Source organism: Condylura cristata, unplaced genomic scaffold (genome assembly GCF_000260355.1).
Source record: "Condylura cristata isolate star-nosed mole 26May11 unplaced genomic scaffold, ConCri1.0 scaffold00001, whole genome shotgun sequence".
NCBI lineage: Eukaryota > Metazoa > Chordata > Mammalia > Eulipotyphla > Talpidae > Condylura > Condylura cristata.
The window spans coordinates 16,499,157-16,512,983 of NW_004567102.1; the positions used below are offsets into that span (position 1 = coordinate 16,499,157).

A 13,827-nucleotide genomic window follows, 5' to 3' on the forward strand; every position below is an offset into this window, starting at 1 on the left:
AATCTCAACTCTTCTCAGCAATGAGATGACTGAAAACCACTACATTAGAAGAACTGAGATTATTCAGCTTTCCAAAGAGTCTACCAGTTGATCAAAGTTGAAAAAAAGTGTAGTGAGGGAGTGTTGGTGAGGTGAAAAAATTTCTTGGAAATGACAACTTTAAAACACTGGTAAGTGTGGCTACATGAAACTGTCCTCTAAAAAATCTCTTCAAATGTAACAGATTCTTGACTAAACTGGCATATGCTATTCCAGCTGGAAGTTGAAAAACAAATAGTAGTCTCCTACAACAGTGAGACACAGTGCTTCTGACCAGGTGGTGGCCACTTCAGACCTATTTCCTTGAAAAAGAAACACACAATCATGTATTCAAAATATTTTTTCCAGTCTCCGGGGTTATAAAATCCCTAAATCCCACCTTGGATCTTAAATAAGGAAACAACTGAAATTGAATTTCACAAGTTCCTCTCCATCTTTAAATACTTTAATTAAAAGTCTTTTAAAGACTTATTTTTATAAAAAAGAAAAATCAGTCAAATTACCCATTTCCCTAGGGTAAATGAATGACTCCTGCGCAATCAATGAGTGTTTGGTGACACCTAGTGATAATTAGAAGAGTTGCAGATTCCAATCCAGGTTTTCCTCTTTTAGAGAGAAATACTAAGAAGCCCTTTGCTAATCAATCATTTGAAATACAGGAATCTTTACTGTTCTTCTCCTATGAGTTATAAAACTTTCAATACCATAATTTACCTGACCCTGAAATCTTAACGACTCTTTTCTTCTTACTTCTAGTTGGGACGACAAGAAGCTTTTAGTAGGTAATTAATTTAAGCATCATGCACACGTATATAAATAAAAATGTTCCCCAAAAAACCTGTAGACATATTAATTAATCAGCAGGCCCATAAATAGGGAGGCTTAGTGTTCTTTTTCCACTGCTTCCCAATTCTTTCATTTAGTCTTTCATTAGACATTAATTTGGCACAGACCCTATGCCAGTATAAAGCTACACACAGGAGACAGTGGGGGATGAAACAGTGTATTAATCCGAAATTTTCTATAGTACCTTAAGTTTCCTATTAATCTTCCATAAGGGTGGTCTAGTGTTTTAAACAAGAATAGTTTCTCCTCTGCCTCCCCTCTTTCTCCTCCTCCTCCTTCTATAAGACAATACAATATAAAGTTCCATCATAACAGTATGATCCATCATAGAATTTATGTCCAAGCTCAGAAGAAGTGCTGTTTTTATCACTTTATAAATACTTCTCCCACATTCAAGTTGCAGATATAAATTTAAAATGTAACTTAAAGCAATAAGCAGAAAGCACGGGCAATGTTGTCTAAAGTACGCAGGTACAAGATCCATGGTTATGCAAGCAGAATAACACCTGCATACGCTGGGCCTCTAATAATAATGGTAACTTCTTGCCTTTGACTTTATTTTCATGAAACTCAGTGAAAAATTATCACATATTGCAAAAAGTATCTATAGGAATATCAAAGCTTTGTACTTTCCTTCCCAACACCTCTCCACCCCACAAAGACATGGCTTCTTATATCATGATTTACGTGGTAGCGACAAAGTTCAATGCATGAAAGACTGGGAGGCTTTACTGATCTGGTAATTACCTCGATATTATAGAGTAAATGGGTAGTGTTAATGCTGCCTCTTTTGCCCATAATAAGGATTAAAGAACTGCACACCAATAAGCAAGACCAATACGCAAGAGATCCAGCTTGATGATCTAATCCTTTCATCTGCACCTCCAGTAAGCAAGTTTCTAGTAGCCTTACCTCACAACAAAACCAAAAATTGTTTTCTCTGTGATACCTAAGCTCTCGTTAAAGCTACTATTCAAAACTCAAAACAACTTTTCTCCAGCATCATATGATTGCTAGATGATAAACTTTTCATTGTTCATTTAACATAGCCCCATTAACAGAACAAGTTACTATGCAACATATTAACCAGTGGTCCCTGATTCTAAATACCATTCTAAGTGAGAAGTAGAGCATCCCTTCTCCGGGATCACAGGAATATCAGAGGTCAGCATTCATTACAAAGATGGAGTTAGCCAAAGAATTTAATTTTTACATATAAGCTTCTTTTTTAATACAGCATTTTTACTGACCATCCAGAGGCGGAGCCAAGCAGCTGAAGGCTGACACTGTCGCGTTGGCCAGAACTCGGCAGGGCGCACCACACACAGCAGCTGAGATGTTCCCTGGAGAAAATCCTGCTCCAAACACATGTACAAGCCTTCCATCCAGACAGCCTTTAAAAAGATGGTAAGTTCACATTCATAGAGGCAAATCTCTCAACTCAAAATTCAGATCCTGCCGCCCATGGTTCCTTAATGCTGTCCAGAGCCCACACAGATGGCTTTAGGTCACTGACACTGTGTTTGCTCTCTCTAAGCTCTGACCTCCAGAGCCTGGAGTTCTTGTTCTGTCAGGTCCCAGATCAACTATCTATCAGAGAAAATGTATTAATTTCTAGATAGAAAATGAATGCTTATTTATACTTCTGAAGCTGTTTATTCGAGAGTATAAAACGAAAGTAAAAGATTCCCTAACCACCTGTCTCCCATCTCAGAGGTCGCCAGGAATAGAGTTTTCTTTTAATCCTTCTGGAATTTTCTAAACATGAAGAGAGAGCATTCTAGATGCATTATTCAACAACTTGTTTTCTCAATTAAAGGAACACATGGACATTTCTTCAAGCCTATATATCAACTTGGCTCATCATTTTAATAGGTTTCCCCTGAGATCTGGAAACAGCATTCCTATGAGATATTTCCTAAGCCATAAGGGTATAAAGCAGATAAGTATTATCTTTAATTTGTGTGGGAAAATATTTCCCAGATGCAAAAAAAAAAAAATAAAAAATAAAAATAAAAAAAGCCAAATAAAACCTAAAATACATGTAGTAAGACAGGAGATAATAAAAATATAATTAATGGGGTGGCAATGAACTATACATTTATATGAATAAAATGTCACAAATTCTTAGATGGAATTGCTAGTTCAAAAGAAAAATAAATCTTTAAATTTAATTATGTTGCTAAACTTCTCTCCAAAACAAGTGTCATACCAGTTAAGTTAGTATAGGAGAGTGGCTGTCTAAATGCTAGCATTTCTTACCCTAGTGCACATGAGATGCAGAGTTTGTGAGTCTACAGCCTTTATACAACTGTAAGTTGAACATCCACAGCCCCTTGACAATCTCAAGAACAGAGTACATTTCATACCTCTGTTCTCTCACCATAAAAGTCATGGACTCCTAGTAAGCTAAGAAAACTAGCAAGCATCTGTAGCTAAGTTGCTAATGAGTTAGGACCAAAATCCCAAACCCCATAGCATTTCACCCAACCAATGCAGGACAAATTTGTCTAAGAAATGTTTTGCTTAATACCTCATCAGCTTAAAGTTTCTGCCACCATCATTTCCTCTACTTTTGTATCCCAATTAGATTAAAGTCATCTCAAGTTCAGTAAGACTTTAACTAAACAAAAACAGAAACTATCATTGGAAGAAAAGGCAAGGTGAATTTGACTTTAAATAAGAGGAGAAAAAGTACAGTCTATGCAACCAGATTATTATTGGTGGAGTATGAGTTCTGTGATATTTACAAAGTAATAACAATCAATCATATTTAATAGTTTAAAATAATTCAAAGTGGCACGCAGTTCTAAAATAGTTGATGGCATTACATTCTAGTTAAAATGATCAAATTATGAGCTCTTACAATTAATATTATTTAAAACACAAATTAAATCAAATTGATATCTCAAATTCAAGTTTAATAAAACACTTAGAGACTATGAATGATTTCTTTGATAAAAAAACAAAGTATCCGGCTCTCCCTGGTAGCCAACAGGTTAAAGCACAGCATTATGAAGTTCTCCGAAGCCACTGCAGCACAAGTCCCATTCCTGGCGAGGGAGGTGACCCACATGGCGTGGCAGACCTCTTCTGACACACCCACTGCTCCCCTCAGCAGTGTACTTTGTCAATCTGCTTTTTCTGCTCCCTACTCTCTCTCTGGTGAATACTCTCATCCACCACACCTCTGGCCTGTACCCCAATTCTGTAAGCATAAATAAATAAACCTTTTTTAAAAAGTATCAAAATTCAAACATGACAAAGACACATTTTAGGAAAAAACTGGGACTGGAAGAGGTCAACCAGACTTCTCTCTTTCTGAGGCTCAGATTGATCTTAGTTTCCTACTTCTCAAAATGGTGACAGTGGCTATTTACAAAAAGAAACTGACTTACCGAAGTTCTCGGTTACTGCCGTAACGACAACTCTGGAAATGAACACCAGAAATGAAGAGGCCCACCCTCTTATGCGGTCATAACCCCTGATCTGGTAGTCTCCTGCAGGCAGGGAAGGGGCCACACATTGGAGAAAAGTGTGGTTGCCAGAGACACCCACACAAGGTGAAACCCCAATGAAAATGTCAATGTTTGCAGCTCCCGAGACCTGGGCTACCACAAAGGTTAATATATCATCAGTCTGAGAAACAGAGAGCAATTCTGGAGTGAAGGCGTCACTGTAATCAATAAAGCCCATCTGGTGTGAAAGTCCATCGACCTCTACGACCAGCACAGCGGACCCATTTCCTGCAGGAACCACACAGTGGATGAACTCTGAGCTGATGTTCACCAGCGAGCAGACTTGCCGGCCAACGTACACCACCGTGGTGTTCTGTCCTGTGAGGGCCGTGCCCTCCATGGTCAAGAGGCTTCCACCATGTATGCTGAAATTCTTGGGGAAATAATGAAACACTTGGGGCAAAATGTAGAAATGTCTGGTAACATTACCAAAACAAGCATACCCGTGCAGTGTATGAAAAGCTGACAGGTAGTGGGTTCCTGCAGACAAGTCATAGATCCAGCAGTCTACATGACTTGCGTTAAAGAAAGTTACAATGCAAGGAAGATGGCCATCCACAAACACCGCCGGCTCCTCACCTGTGGCACCTAAATGCTGACCCCTAATCAGCACCGTGGTCAGAGACCCACTGATGTTCGTGATCAAAGTATCCACAATGGGAGTAGCCTCTTCCTGCAAGAAAACAGTGCAGTTCCCCTGACACTCACTGCTTAGTCCATTGACCACAACAGTGACATTCAGACAGAAAGAGGCACCAGGCAAGGGGTCACCCACCACATTAATCTGGCAGAGGATTGTCTGGTCCCCCAGTCTCAAAATCCTGCAAATAAAAGGACCCGAAAGGTCAACTTGTACTGACTGTGTCCTCGAGCTGAGCACCAAGCCCCTCACCATGAGCTCTGTCCCACCACAGGCCGATCCGCGTGCTGGGAAGACGTTTGTTATCCGAGGCATCATCACAAAGTGTGCGGACACTGCAGACATATCAGCGAACCCCATCTGCCTCTGCCGCACTTGGAGGGGGTGGATGCCTGCCTCCAAGCTGTGCAGGGGAAAGGAGCACCCATGCTGGCTCACGTTGCTCCTGGAAGACTGTGTCTCGAGATGGCAGCTCGAGTCCCCAAGGAGGACCACTGAGTTGGAGAGGTTAGTCCCCTCCACGTGGAGACGCAGACTGCTCTTCTCAATTTCTCCTCTCACAGCAGTGACCACTGGGGTTGCCGCTGCTTCATATGTGAAGGTAAAGCCCCTCCCCACCAGGCTTTGTGAAGGGCCTCGAGGGCCGGACACGTTGCCAGCCCAGACCTCCACAGGGGCTGGGATGGTGAGAGCATCCAGGTCGAGAAGCACGGGCACTGGTGAGGTCTCACACCGGATGCTGGTCTCTGTCAAGTTCACGATGACACAGGAATGATTGCCCACGTGGATTGCAATGAAAGCTGGATCTCTGCCAAACCCTATTCCAGAGATGCTGAGGATGGTTCCACCTACACAGATATTGAAACCAAGTTAATTCAGAAATCGAACTCAAAGCACGAGGGTACCCCGCAGTAAAATTAAGTAGAGGGTGGGGTAAGTTCCAGGGAAGCTTCAATCCCCTCACCTCTCCCCATCAGTGTTGTATCGGTGATCTTTCAGCAGTAGTCAGACTGGCTGAAACTCACATAAAGTAAGCAATATAAATTGTTATATAGGAAGGATGCTTATAATAATGAAGACAACATTTTCAAATATATTTATACATCCTAAAAGCCACCGCTTTAATCAACTTACACTTTATATTAAAAAAATCAAATTCTGGGGCCTCCCTGATGGCAAAAGGGGTTAAATTGTGGCACTATGAAGCTCTCCACAGCCACTGCACCACAGGTTCAATCCCCTACCAGGGAACTGACTCACATGGCACAGCAGAGCTCTCCTGTCTTGCTGGTCCTTGCTACCCCCCTCAGCAGTGTATTTCAGTTGATCTGTCTGTTCTCCTCCTCACTGTCTCTGATGAATCCTCTCACCCACCCCACCTCTTGGCCTATACCCCAGTTCTTGTATACATAAACTAATAAATCTTTTTAAAAAAATTAAATTCCTTCAAAGGGTTCTGTCACCTGCTATGTCACCTAACATTTTAGTTCATTTGTATTATTCTATGTAGTATTGTGTGGAGAGATTATATGTTTATTATATGTGAAATACATTAATGAAATGTCAAAATGTATATATATAAGCTTAGTGTATATGTGAGTGTATATATATAAGCTTAGTGTATATGTGAGTGTGTGTGTGTGTGTGTGTGTATAACGACATGAAGAGTCATTGAAACACCGAAAAATATGATTCACAGACTTACTCTCTAGTTGAGGTACAATTAATTTCCATTTTTCAGGACAAAGTTTGAAGCAACACTCCCCAAGTTTGGTAGAGCCAAGCAGCTTTAGAAAGGGTTTTACTAAACTTCAAGAGTATAATGTGCTCTATCATATGCTACTACAGAAATGTTTAACATGCAAATCTATATAGCTTTACACTTTTTTCTCAAAAGAAGAACAGCTCTAGAGATTTCTCTCTTTGTCCTGTCCTTACATTTCCTATACTGGTATTTGTGCTTCTGACTACTGAGTCTTTCATTTGCATCCTTAGAAAAAGTGAAGACAACAAAGTCTTCCTTCTCATCTGGCACAGGCAGTAGCTAAAAGTTTAAAACAAACTCTTCCTGGGTTTTGCCATATGCCCAGAGATGTGCCACCTAAAAGATGTTTTTCCATTAGAAAAAGAAAGCCACACACATTAACTTTTCCTAATTTTTTTTCATTTCCTAAACTGACTGGGCTAAGGAATCACTTTGCACATCCCTCAAAGGAGTACAATTTGGTGCCAAGCACGAGGAAATTCATCTGCCAGCTGCCTACCTCTGGCCTCCAGTTAGTTACTGCAGGAACAAAGTCTGAACTTCCAGCCAACAGACTTGCAGAAACAAAGATCAATAACACAGAGCACTCACCCAGCAGAGACCCACAGCATGGCTCAATGCTGAACACTTCTGTGATGTACTGGATATGAAGATCAACCCTACAGAAAAGGCTCTTGTTATCAAATACCGGAGGCAGAGAAAGGGAAAGGGAGGAAAAGACAGAAGAGATGGGTGGCAGTTGACCAATCCATGAGCATGGGTATGAACTATATGGGTCCCTCTTCACTTGGATTTTCTTGTCAACAGATGGCATAAACTTAGGGTGTTCAAAAATCCACTGGGGCACTGTAAATGTATTTTCTCCTCCATGGACTTTCTTAATAACATTGTCTTTCCTCTAATGTCTTTTAAGAAGAATACATTAAGTGATAAGTGTAATGTGCATGTAATACATATAAATATGTTACTCAATTATTTATGTTATTGGTAAGGCTTCTGGTCAACAGTTAATAATTAAGTTTGAAAGGAAGTCAAAAATTGTATGCAAATTCTTGATTGCATGGTTATTTGCATCCCTAACTCCCTTCATGTTCAATGGTCAACTGTATTTGAGGGAGCAGTGATAAAAAGAGAGTACTAACAAATAAGAAAAGAAATAATGGAGAGATGGCTTTGTGTCTAGCATTTTCCTGAATGGAATCATAAGAATGGCTTGTTCAATAATTTTAAGTTATTTATTCAAATCCCAGACACAAATTGGTTACCTTTTTTTATTATTATTTTAGTCTCTTATTAAAGCACAGATAGGTGTCCATCCTCTCTCACCCCCAAGAACCTTAGTTCCAGAAAGTTCTCCCCAACCAGTAAGCCAAAAAATTTCCCCTACATTGGTCTTGAGAGTCAACACTCCTACAGGGGCTATAGATTTGTTCAAGGGTTATGATATGTGTGCATTTATCCCCTAATTTCAGAAGAAGAAAAAATGAAGCAAAACCTAACTCAAAACTAGAATTCCTCAGCTGAATTGCTAACCTTAAAATAAAGGCAAGAGTCTCCTCACCCTTGTGAATGAATTCTGACCCCATTGATGGAGACCGAGATTCCATGGAGACCAGCTGGCAGCGGGGGAAGCAGCACCTTCAAGCCCTGAGCCGTCTGGGCCTGTACGTGAGCCAAAGTGTCCCGGATGTGGACTTCCACACCCAGATCTGTGTAGTTCAGCAGCATCATTCCAATGAAAAGGGTCTCACCTCCTATATTGAAAGACTCCATTAGCTTCTGGCTATATGGTTCAACCACCTAGTCTGTTCTAATCTGTCTTTAGGATTAAAAGCACTAACAGTCCTGTGCATAAAAGTCTAACTTAAAGAACAAGAATACCAACATAATTTTTGTTCATGAAACTTCTAACAACTCTTATAATAAGGCTATACAATATAACTTCAAGGGCATGAAAATCAAAACTTTCAGGACAATTGTGCTCAAGAGACACTTGTCTCCATTCAAAGGAGGGCTGATGGTCTTCATAACCAGCAAATAGCACTGTTTATTTAGACTTTGCTTTCTACTGATAGAAGTTAAAGCTATCGTCTCCTTGGGCACTGACTCCTATAATAATGCTGTAGGAGAATACAGTACTTCACAGTTTACAGAACAATTTCAGGTATGTTATCCCATTTGAAATCCACACTGTCCTGATGACATACATATATAAGGCACTTAATAGGACCGACATTTGGCTTTTAGGAAACTAAGGATCAGCAAGCAGCTAATGAATGGAAGTTCAAGGACTGAGTACGGTCTCCTTATATATCAATAACTTGTAAGCTTAATTAGCAATTGTACTCAAATGTTGTATATACCAAGGACACTCTAACGCAATTCATTTTACATCAAATATTTACTGATTTCCATAAGGAATATGCCACAAAGGGCACAAAAAAAATAAGTGAAATGAAAACCCTGCCCTCAAAGAGGCCTCATGGTTAATAAAATAGGTGTCAAAATAGCTTCAATACAAGATATAACATTAAAAAAGTAAAAATTAATCAATAGGATCATTCAAATTAGAGAAACATTCTTAATATAATGGGAAACCTTATGGGCAGAAGGTGTTTCAAATTCAATTCAAAAGATAAACCCCGAGGCCAACTGAAAGAGAAGGGGGGGGAGGGTTCTTGTTTTATCATCCAGGGACTTGGAGAGATGGAAAGGGAACTGGGGAACATTCTGGAAGACCAGGATCATATGCCCAGACTCTTTGGGGACCAGGTTGACTGTGGCCCTATAGCTGACAACCAAGAAAGTCAATCCTGACAGGTCTTTACTTAATTCAGTGGAGACAAAGTAAAGGTCATCAAGTTTTCTGAACAAGGAAAAGATCTGATTGAGGCAATTCTTTCCGTCTACAAGAGCAACTGGAGAGATAAGGGAGGATAAATCCAGTCTGTAAGTAATTAATCGTGATAAAAGCAGAGTATCAAGGAGTTAAGGTAAATGTACTTAACTGTCCTGTGTCTCAATGTGCTCACAGAAACACAGCTTGGGTCAAAGCATTTGTAAGATTTGCATGCTATATAAGGCTTACATGCTAACATGTGAGAATTACTACAGTTAGCATCTATAGAATACCATGGTTAATGAGATGAGGAGGAGAAAGAGGAAAGAAGAATGGAAACCTATAGAAAAGACTCAATCTATTCAAATCTTTGCTCTTCCACTTATTCCCAGAGTGATTTAAGTGACTCATTTGGGGTTCTCAAAATTTGGAATTTTTTATCAGCCTACCATACATGGTTTGTTGTAGGGATTATTAAGTATACTAAGACACCCTTTGGTAATTAAGAGCACTCAAAGAGCTCAATTAACTTCACTTGCTTCTTTGTTCTACATCTTCTTTTAGTTCATATCTTCCCAAGCTCATATCTATACTGTGAAGTCAGAAGCCTCAGTGAGTTCAAGGGATGTCAAGGTTGAGCAAGGGGGCGATATGGCCACAAGGTGGCAGTAGTGCAGCAGAAGCTTTGTAACGCGGTGCATTACAGATTAGCATAGGGGTTATCTTCCAGTGTAAGACTGTCCAGGGGCCACATTAGGAGAGCACCACCAGAAGGAAGACTGGGGTCTCCTGAGGAAGAAAAGGGTCAGAGAGGCAGCTTCGAAGTCTAGATGATGGCATATAGCACCCGGGTGAGCTGCTACTGTGTCAGAGTTTCTAAAGACACCAGTAGTTAGTCTTTTCTAGCCTCCAGGCTAGCAGATGTTAGGTGCAAGTTTACAGGATGTACAAGGCAGGCAGCTCTGAATGGCTACAAATCTGTTTATTGGGGCTATATTTAAACCAGGTGTGTAAAATTTGAGTTTGTTCTTGGCAGGCTTTTGAGCGCATGGTCTGAGTCTGCTGTGAAGTAAACAACATAGGGTGAATAGACTGAGGTCATCTTGGACTCATTTGTCCCACACTCAGTAACTGTCAGCATTCTCTTCCACTAAGCATCTGTTGAGTGCTTACTTCGTGTAGTTTATGAGACAGGAACTTTTACTACTTTACCTCCAATGTTCACAGTAATAGTGAAAAAATGAAGCCCACATAAAAAATAGGAGTAACTAAAAATAAAGTTAATTATCTTGCCCAAGGAATGACTGAGCAGGGGGTCATCCTGATCCAATTCTATCTACAAAAATATACTGATGGTCCTGTACATGAAATTATTCCTACCCCTTCTTGGCCCTTCCTCCTGTCTTTCTTCACTTTCATCTTGGCATCATTGTCAACATCAACATCATCATCTCCTAGATGGAGATGTGTAGTTTGTCAACTTTCAAAAGAAACTTTCCCAATAGGCTACCACTCTGTGGATTTTATAGCATGTTCTTCTTTATTCTGCCTGTAGAAAGATTTAAATGCAAGTATAAATTCTGCAAATAATGCATCATGTTGTATATATCAATAACATGAAGTCCTTGGGCTCTTGGTCAATTGTCAAGCTAATCTTAGATGCCTTTAAGGCACTGATGCAATGTATTTATTCTTTTCATTATAGGTAGGAAATTTTATTAAAAGCCAAAATCACTGAAATCTGAATAGAACACAGAACTCCCTCCTCCCTTTTCTACTTCGTTGGGAAGAATCTATACCACTAAGGAATTTTACACACTTTGGTTGCCTGAGGCAGCAAATTCTTCTTCTGTACTATCTGAGCTGAATAATATTGAGAAGCTAAAGGACACTTCCCTTTATTTATGTACTCTGGAGCAATAGAAAATGAAAATAATACCAGAAAAATTGAGTCCAAAAAAGAAAAAGAAGAAAAATTGAGTCCAGGCTTTTTCTTTGGGAAATTTGATGGTCTTTTATAATAGAACCTTAAATGTGGTTGCTATAAACTCTCTGTTACCTGACATTCAATTAATCAGAAAGGTGTGTTACTAGTACTCTTCTAAAACTATCTGATATGACATAATAATAAATTCCTGTAATTCCATCCTGTCATAATATCTAAATTATCAAAGGAAAAGTGTCTCATGTAGTTGGAAGTTAGAGAATTTTTACTTTTTTATAGTTTATGTCTAAAGAAACAAATATTTTTGGTCTATTAGAACATTCTTGTTCTCCAGTCATATCAAATAACTGCCAACATGAAAAATGGTGGCTAAAGTAGCATTTTACAATAAGCTTTTAAGTAGCTAGGTACTTGGAACCTGCACCAAACTACTTGAGTACAAATCCTGGCTCTGTCATTTACTGAATGTAGCATCTTAGACAAATTACTTGCTCTATTCTTTCACCTCCTTACCAATAAACTGAAGATAATAATCTCACAAATTAACCTACTACCTACCTATGCCATGCTATTATTAGTACATAGCAAGTGTTCAATAAATATTTACTGAATTGTTGTCTTTGATGAATACTTTATCATTTTCACAATGGAAAGAGTTCCGGTTTTATGGACAAAAAATATATAAAGGCATTTATTCAGTTATTTTCTGGCTCTCAAAAAATAACTTCCATCCAAATTATAATAGCTTCAATAAAATTAATAGCCTGCTGTTTGCCTTTTTAATTTGACTAATGGCTTAAAAATAAAATGATCCTGCAGTGTCATATATTTTACCTGCTATGTTGCTTCTGTTTCTGCTCAGAGACACGATCACTGGATTTAGAGAAGAGACATATGTAAAAGCCATGGGGAGAATGGCAGAATCGTCCCCACTGACCACACTCACATTGACAACTGGTCCACCTTTTCCCTGAAAATTAAATTTTTTAAATTTAAATCAGATCTCTGTAAACAAAACTAATTTGAGAAAATTCTATATAGAATTAGTTTTATAAATTATATTTTAAAATGTTTTTCAAGGGTATAATGGCTACTCTGGAGTCCCTGTGTATACGTCTCACACAAAGAGAGAGAGAAAGAAAAGAAGACATTACTTGTATGAGGTAAGTCCAGCAACCAACAAATACAGAGGGCCTACTTCAAGTAGTAAATAAGAATGATTAACATTTAACACAATAATAGTTCTACAAAACAATGGTATTTATAGCAGAACATCTATACCTAGCTAAACTATCTATCAAATCCAAGAATACCATTAGATATAAAAGTGTTTAGAAAACTTTCCTCTATCATATTTATGTTTAATAATAATAATGAAATGTTCCTTACAGTTATTATCTTATAAAGTAAATAATAGATTGTGGGGAAAGGAAGCTATGAATGTCATGAGGGATAACTGTACTCAAGAGCGCAATTCAGGGAAATGCTAGAATTAAAACTATACAATAAATCTGGATTAACTGATTTTGATTGAAACAAAGGAATAGAGACCTTCAAAGAAAAAAGGTCGATGATATAATGGAATTCTTTTAGAGACAGGATTTTAATTATAAGAAAAACATATTAAGAAAAATATTGAGGACCCTCCCTGGTGGTGCAGTGGGTTGAAGCACGGCACTAAGAAGCTAAAGCCACTTCAGCGCGAGTTCGATCTCTGCCCAGGAGGTGACCCACATGGTGTGGCTGACCTCTCCTGGCCCACCCACTGCTCCCCCCTGCAGTGTACTTCAACAGTCAGCCTGTTCTGCTCCCTACTCTGTCTCTGGGGAATCCTCTCTCTGGTCTGTACCCCAGTTCTGTATGCATAAATAAATAACTTTAAAAAAAGAAAAGGAAAATCTTGAAAGCCTAGGGGGGAAAAAACACAAAAAAATTCCTTGATTCTTCCAGTATCATTTAAATAGTTATGATACCATAAACATAGTTTATTGCTTTAACAAAATATTATTGTAACTATATTCAAAAGACTTTAACATGCTTGTTTCAGAAAGGGGAACAGAAAGAAAGGGAAAGTGGTATAGGAGAGGATGCTTGTTTTACTATTTCCTTTTAACATTTACATATATATAACAGTAGTATCATTAAAATTTTAATTTTTCACTTTTAATGTTCTCTCTAATAAAAGAAAACAAAACAGTACAAATTTTTACCCACTAAAACAGTAAAGATATATTA

The 13,827-nt window shown here is 38.7% G+C and overlaps 1 protein-coding gene across 1 annotated transcript in view; it reads right to left on the reverse strand.

The window, feature by feature from the left end:
- PKHD1 (polycystic kidney and hepatic disease 1 (autosomal recessive)) overlaps window positions 1-13,827 on the reverse strand; it is a 401,857-nt gene that overhangs the window by 335,428 nt on the left and 52,602 nt on the right. The window contains exons 28-32 of the mRNA XM_004674033.1: window positions 12,427-12,562; window positions 8,370-8,562; window positions 7,400-7,467; window positions 4,284-5,891; window positions 2,136-2,279 (exon numbers count right to left, since the gene is read on the reverse strand). Of these exons, the coding sequence (XP_004674090.1) occupies window positions 2,136-2,279; window positions 4,284-5,891; window positions 7,400-7,467; window positions 8,370-8,562; window positions 12,427-12,562 (2,149 nt within the window). The remainder of the gene's footprint in view (window positions 1-2,135; window positions 2,280-4,283; window positions 5,892-7,399; window positions 7,468-8,369; window positions 8,563-12,426; window positions 12,563-13,827) is intronic.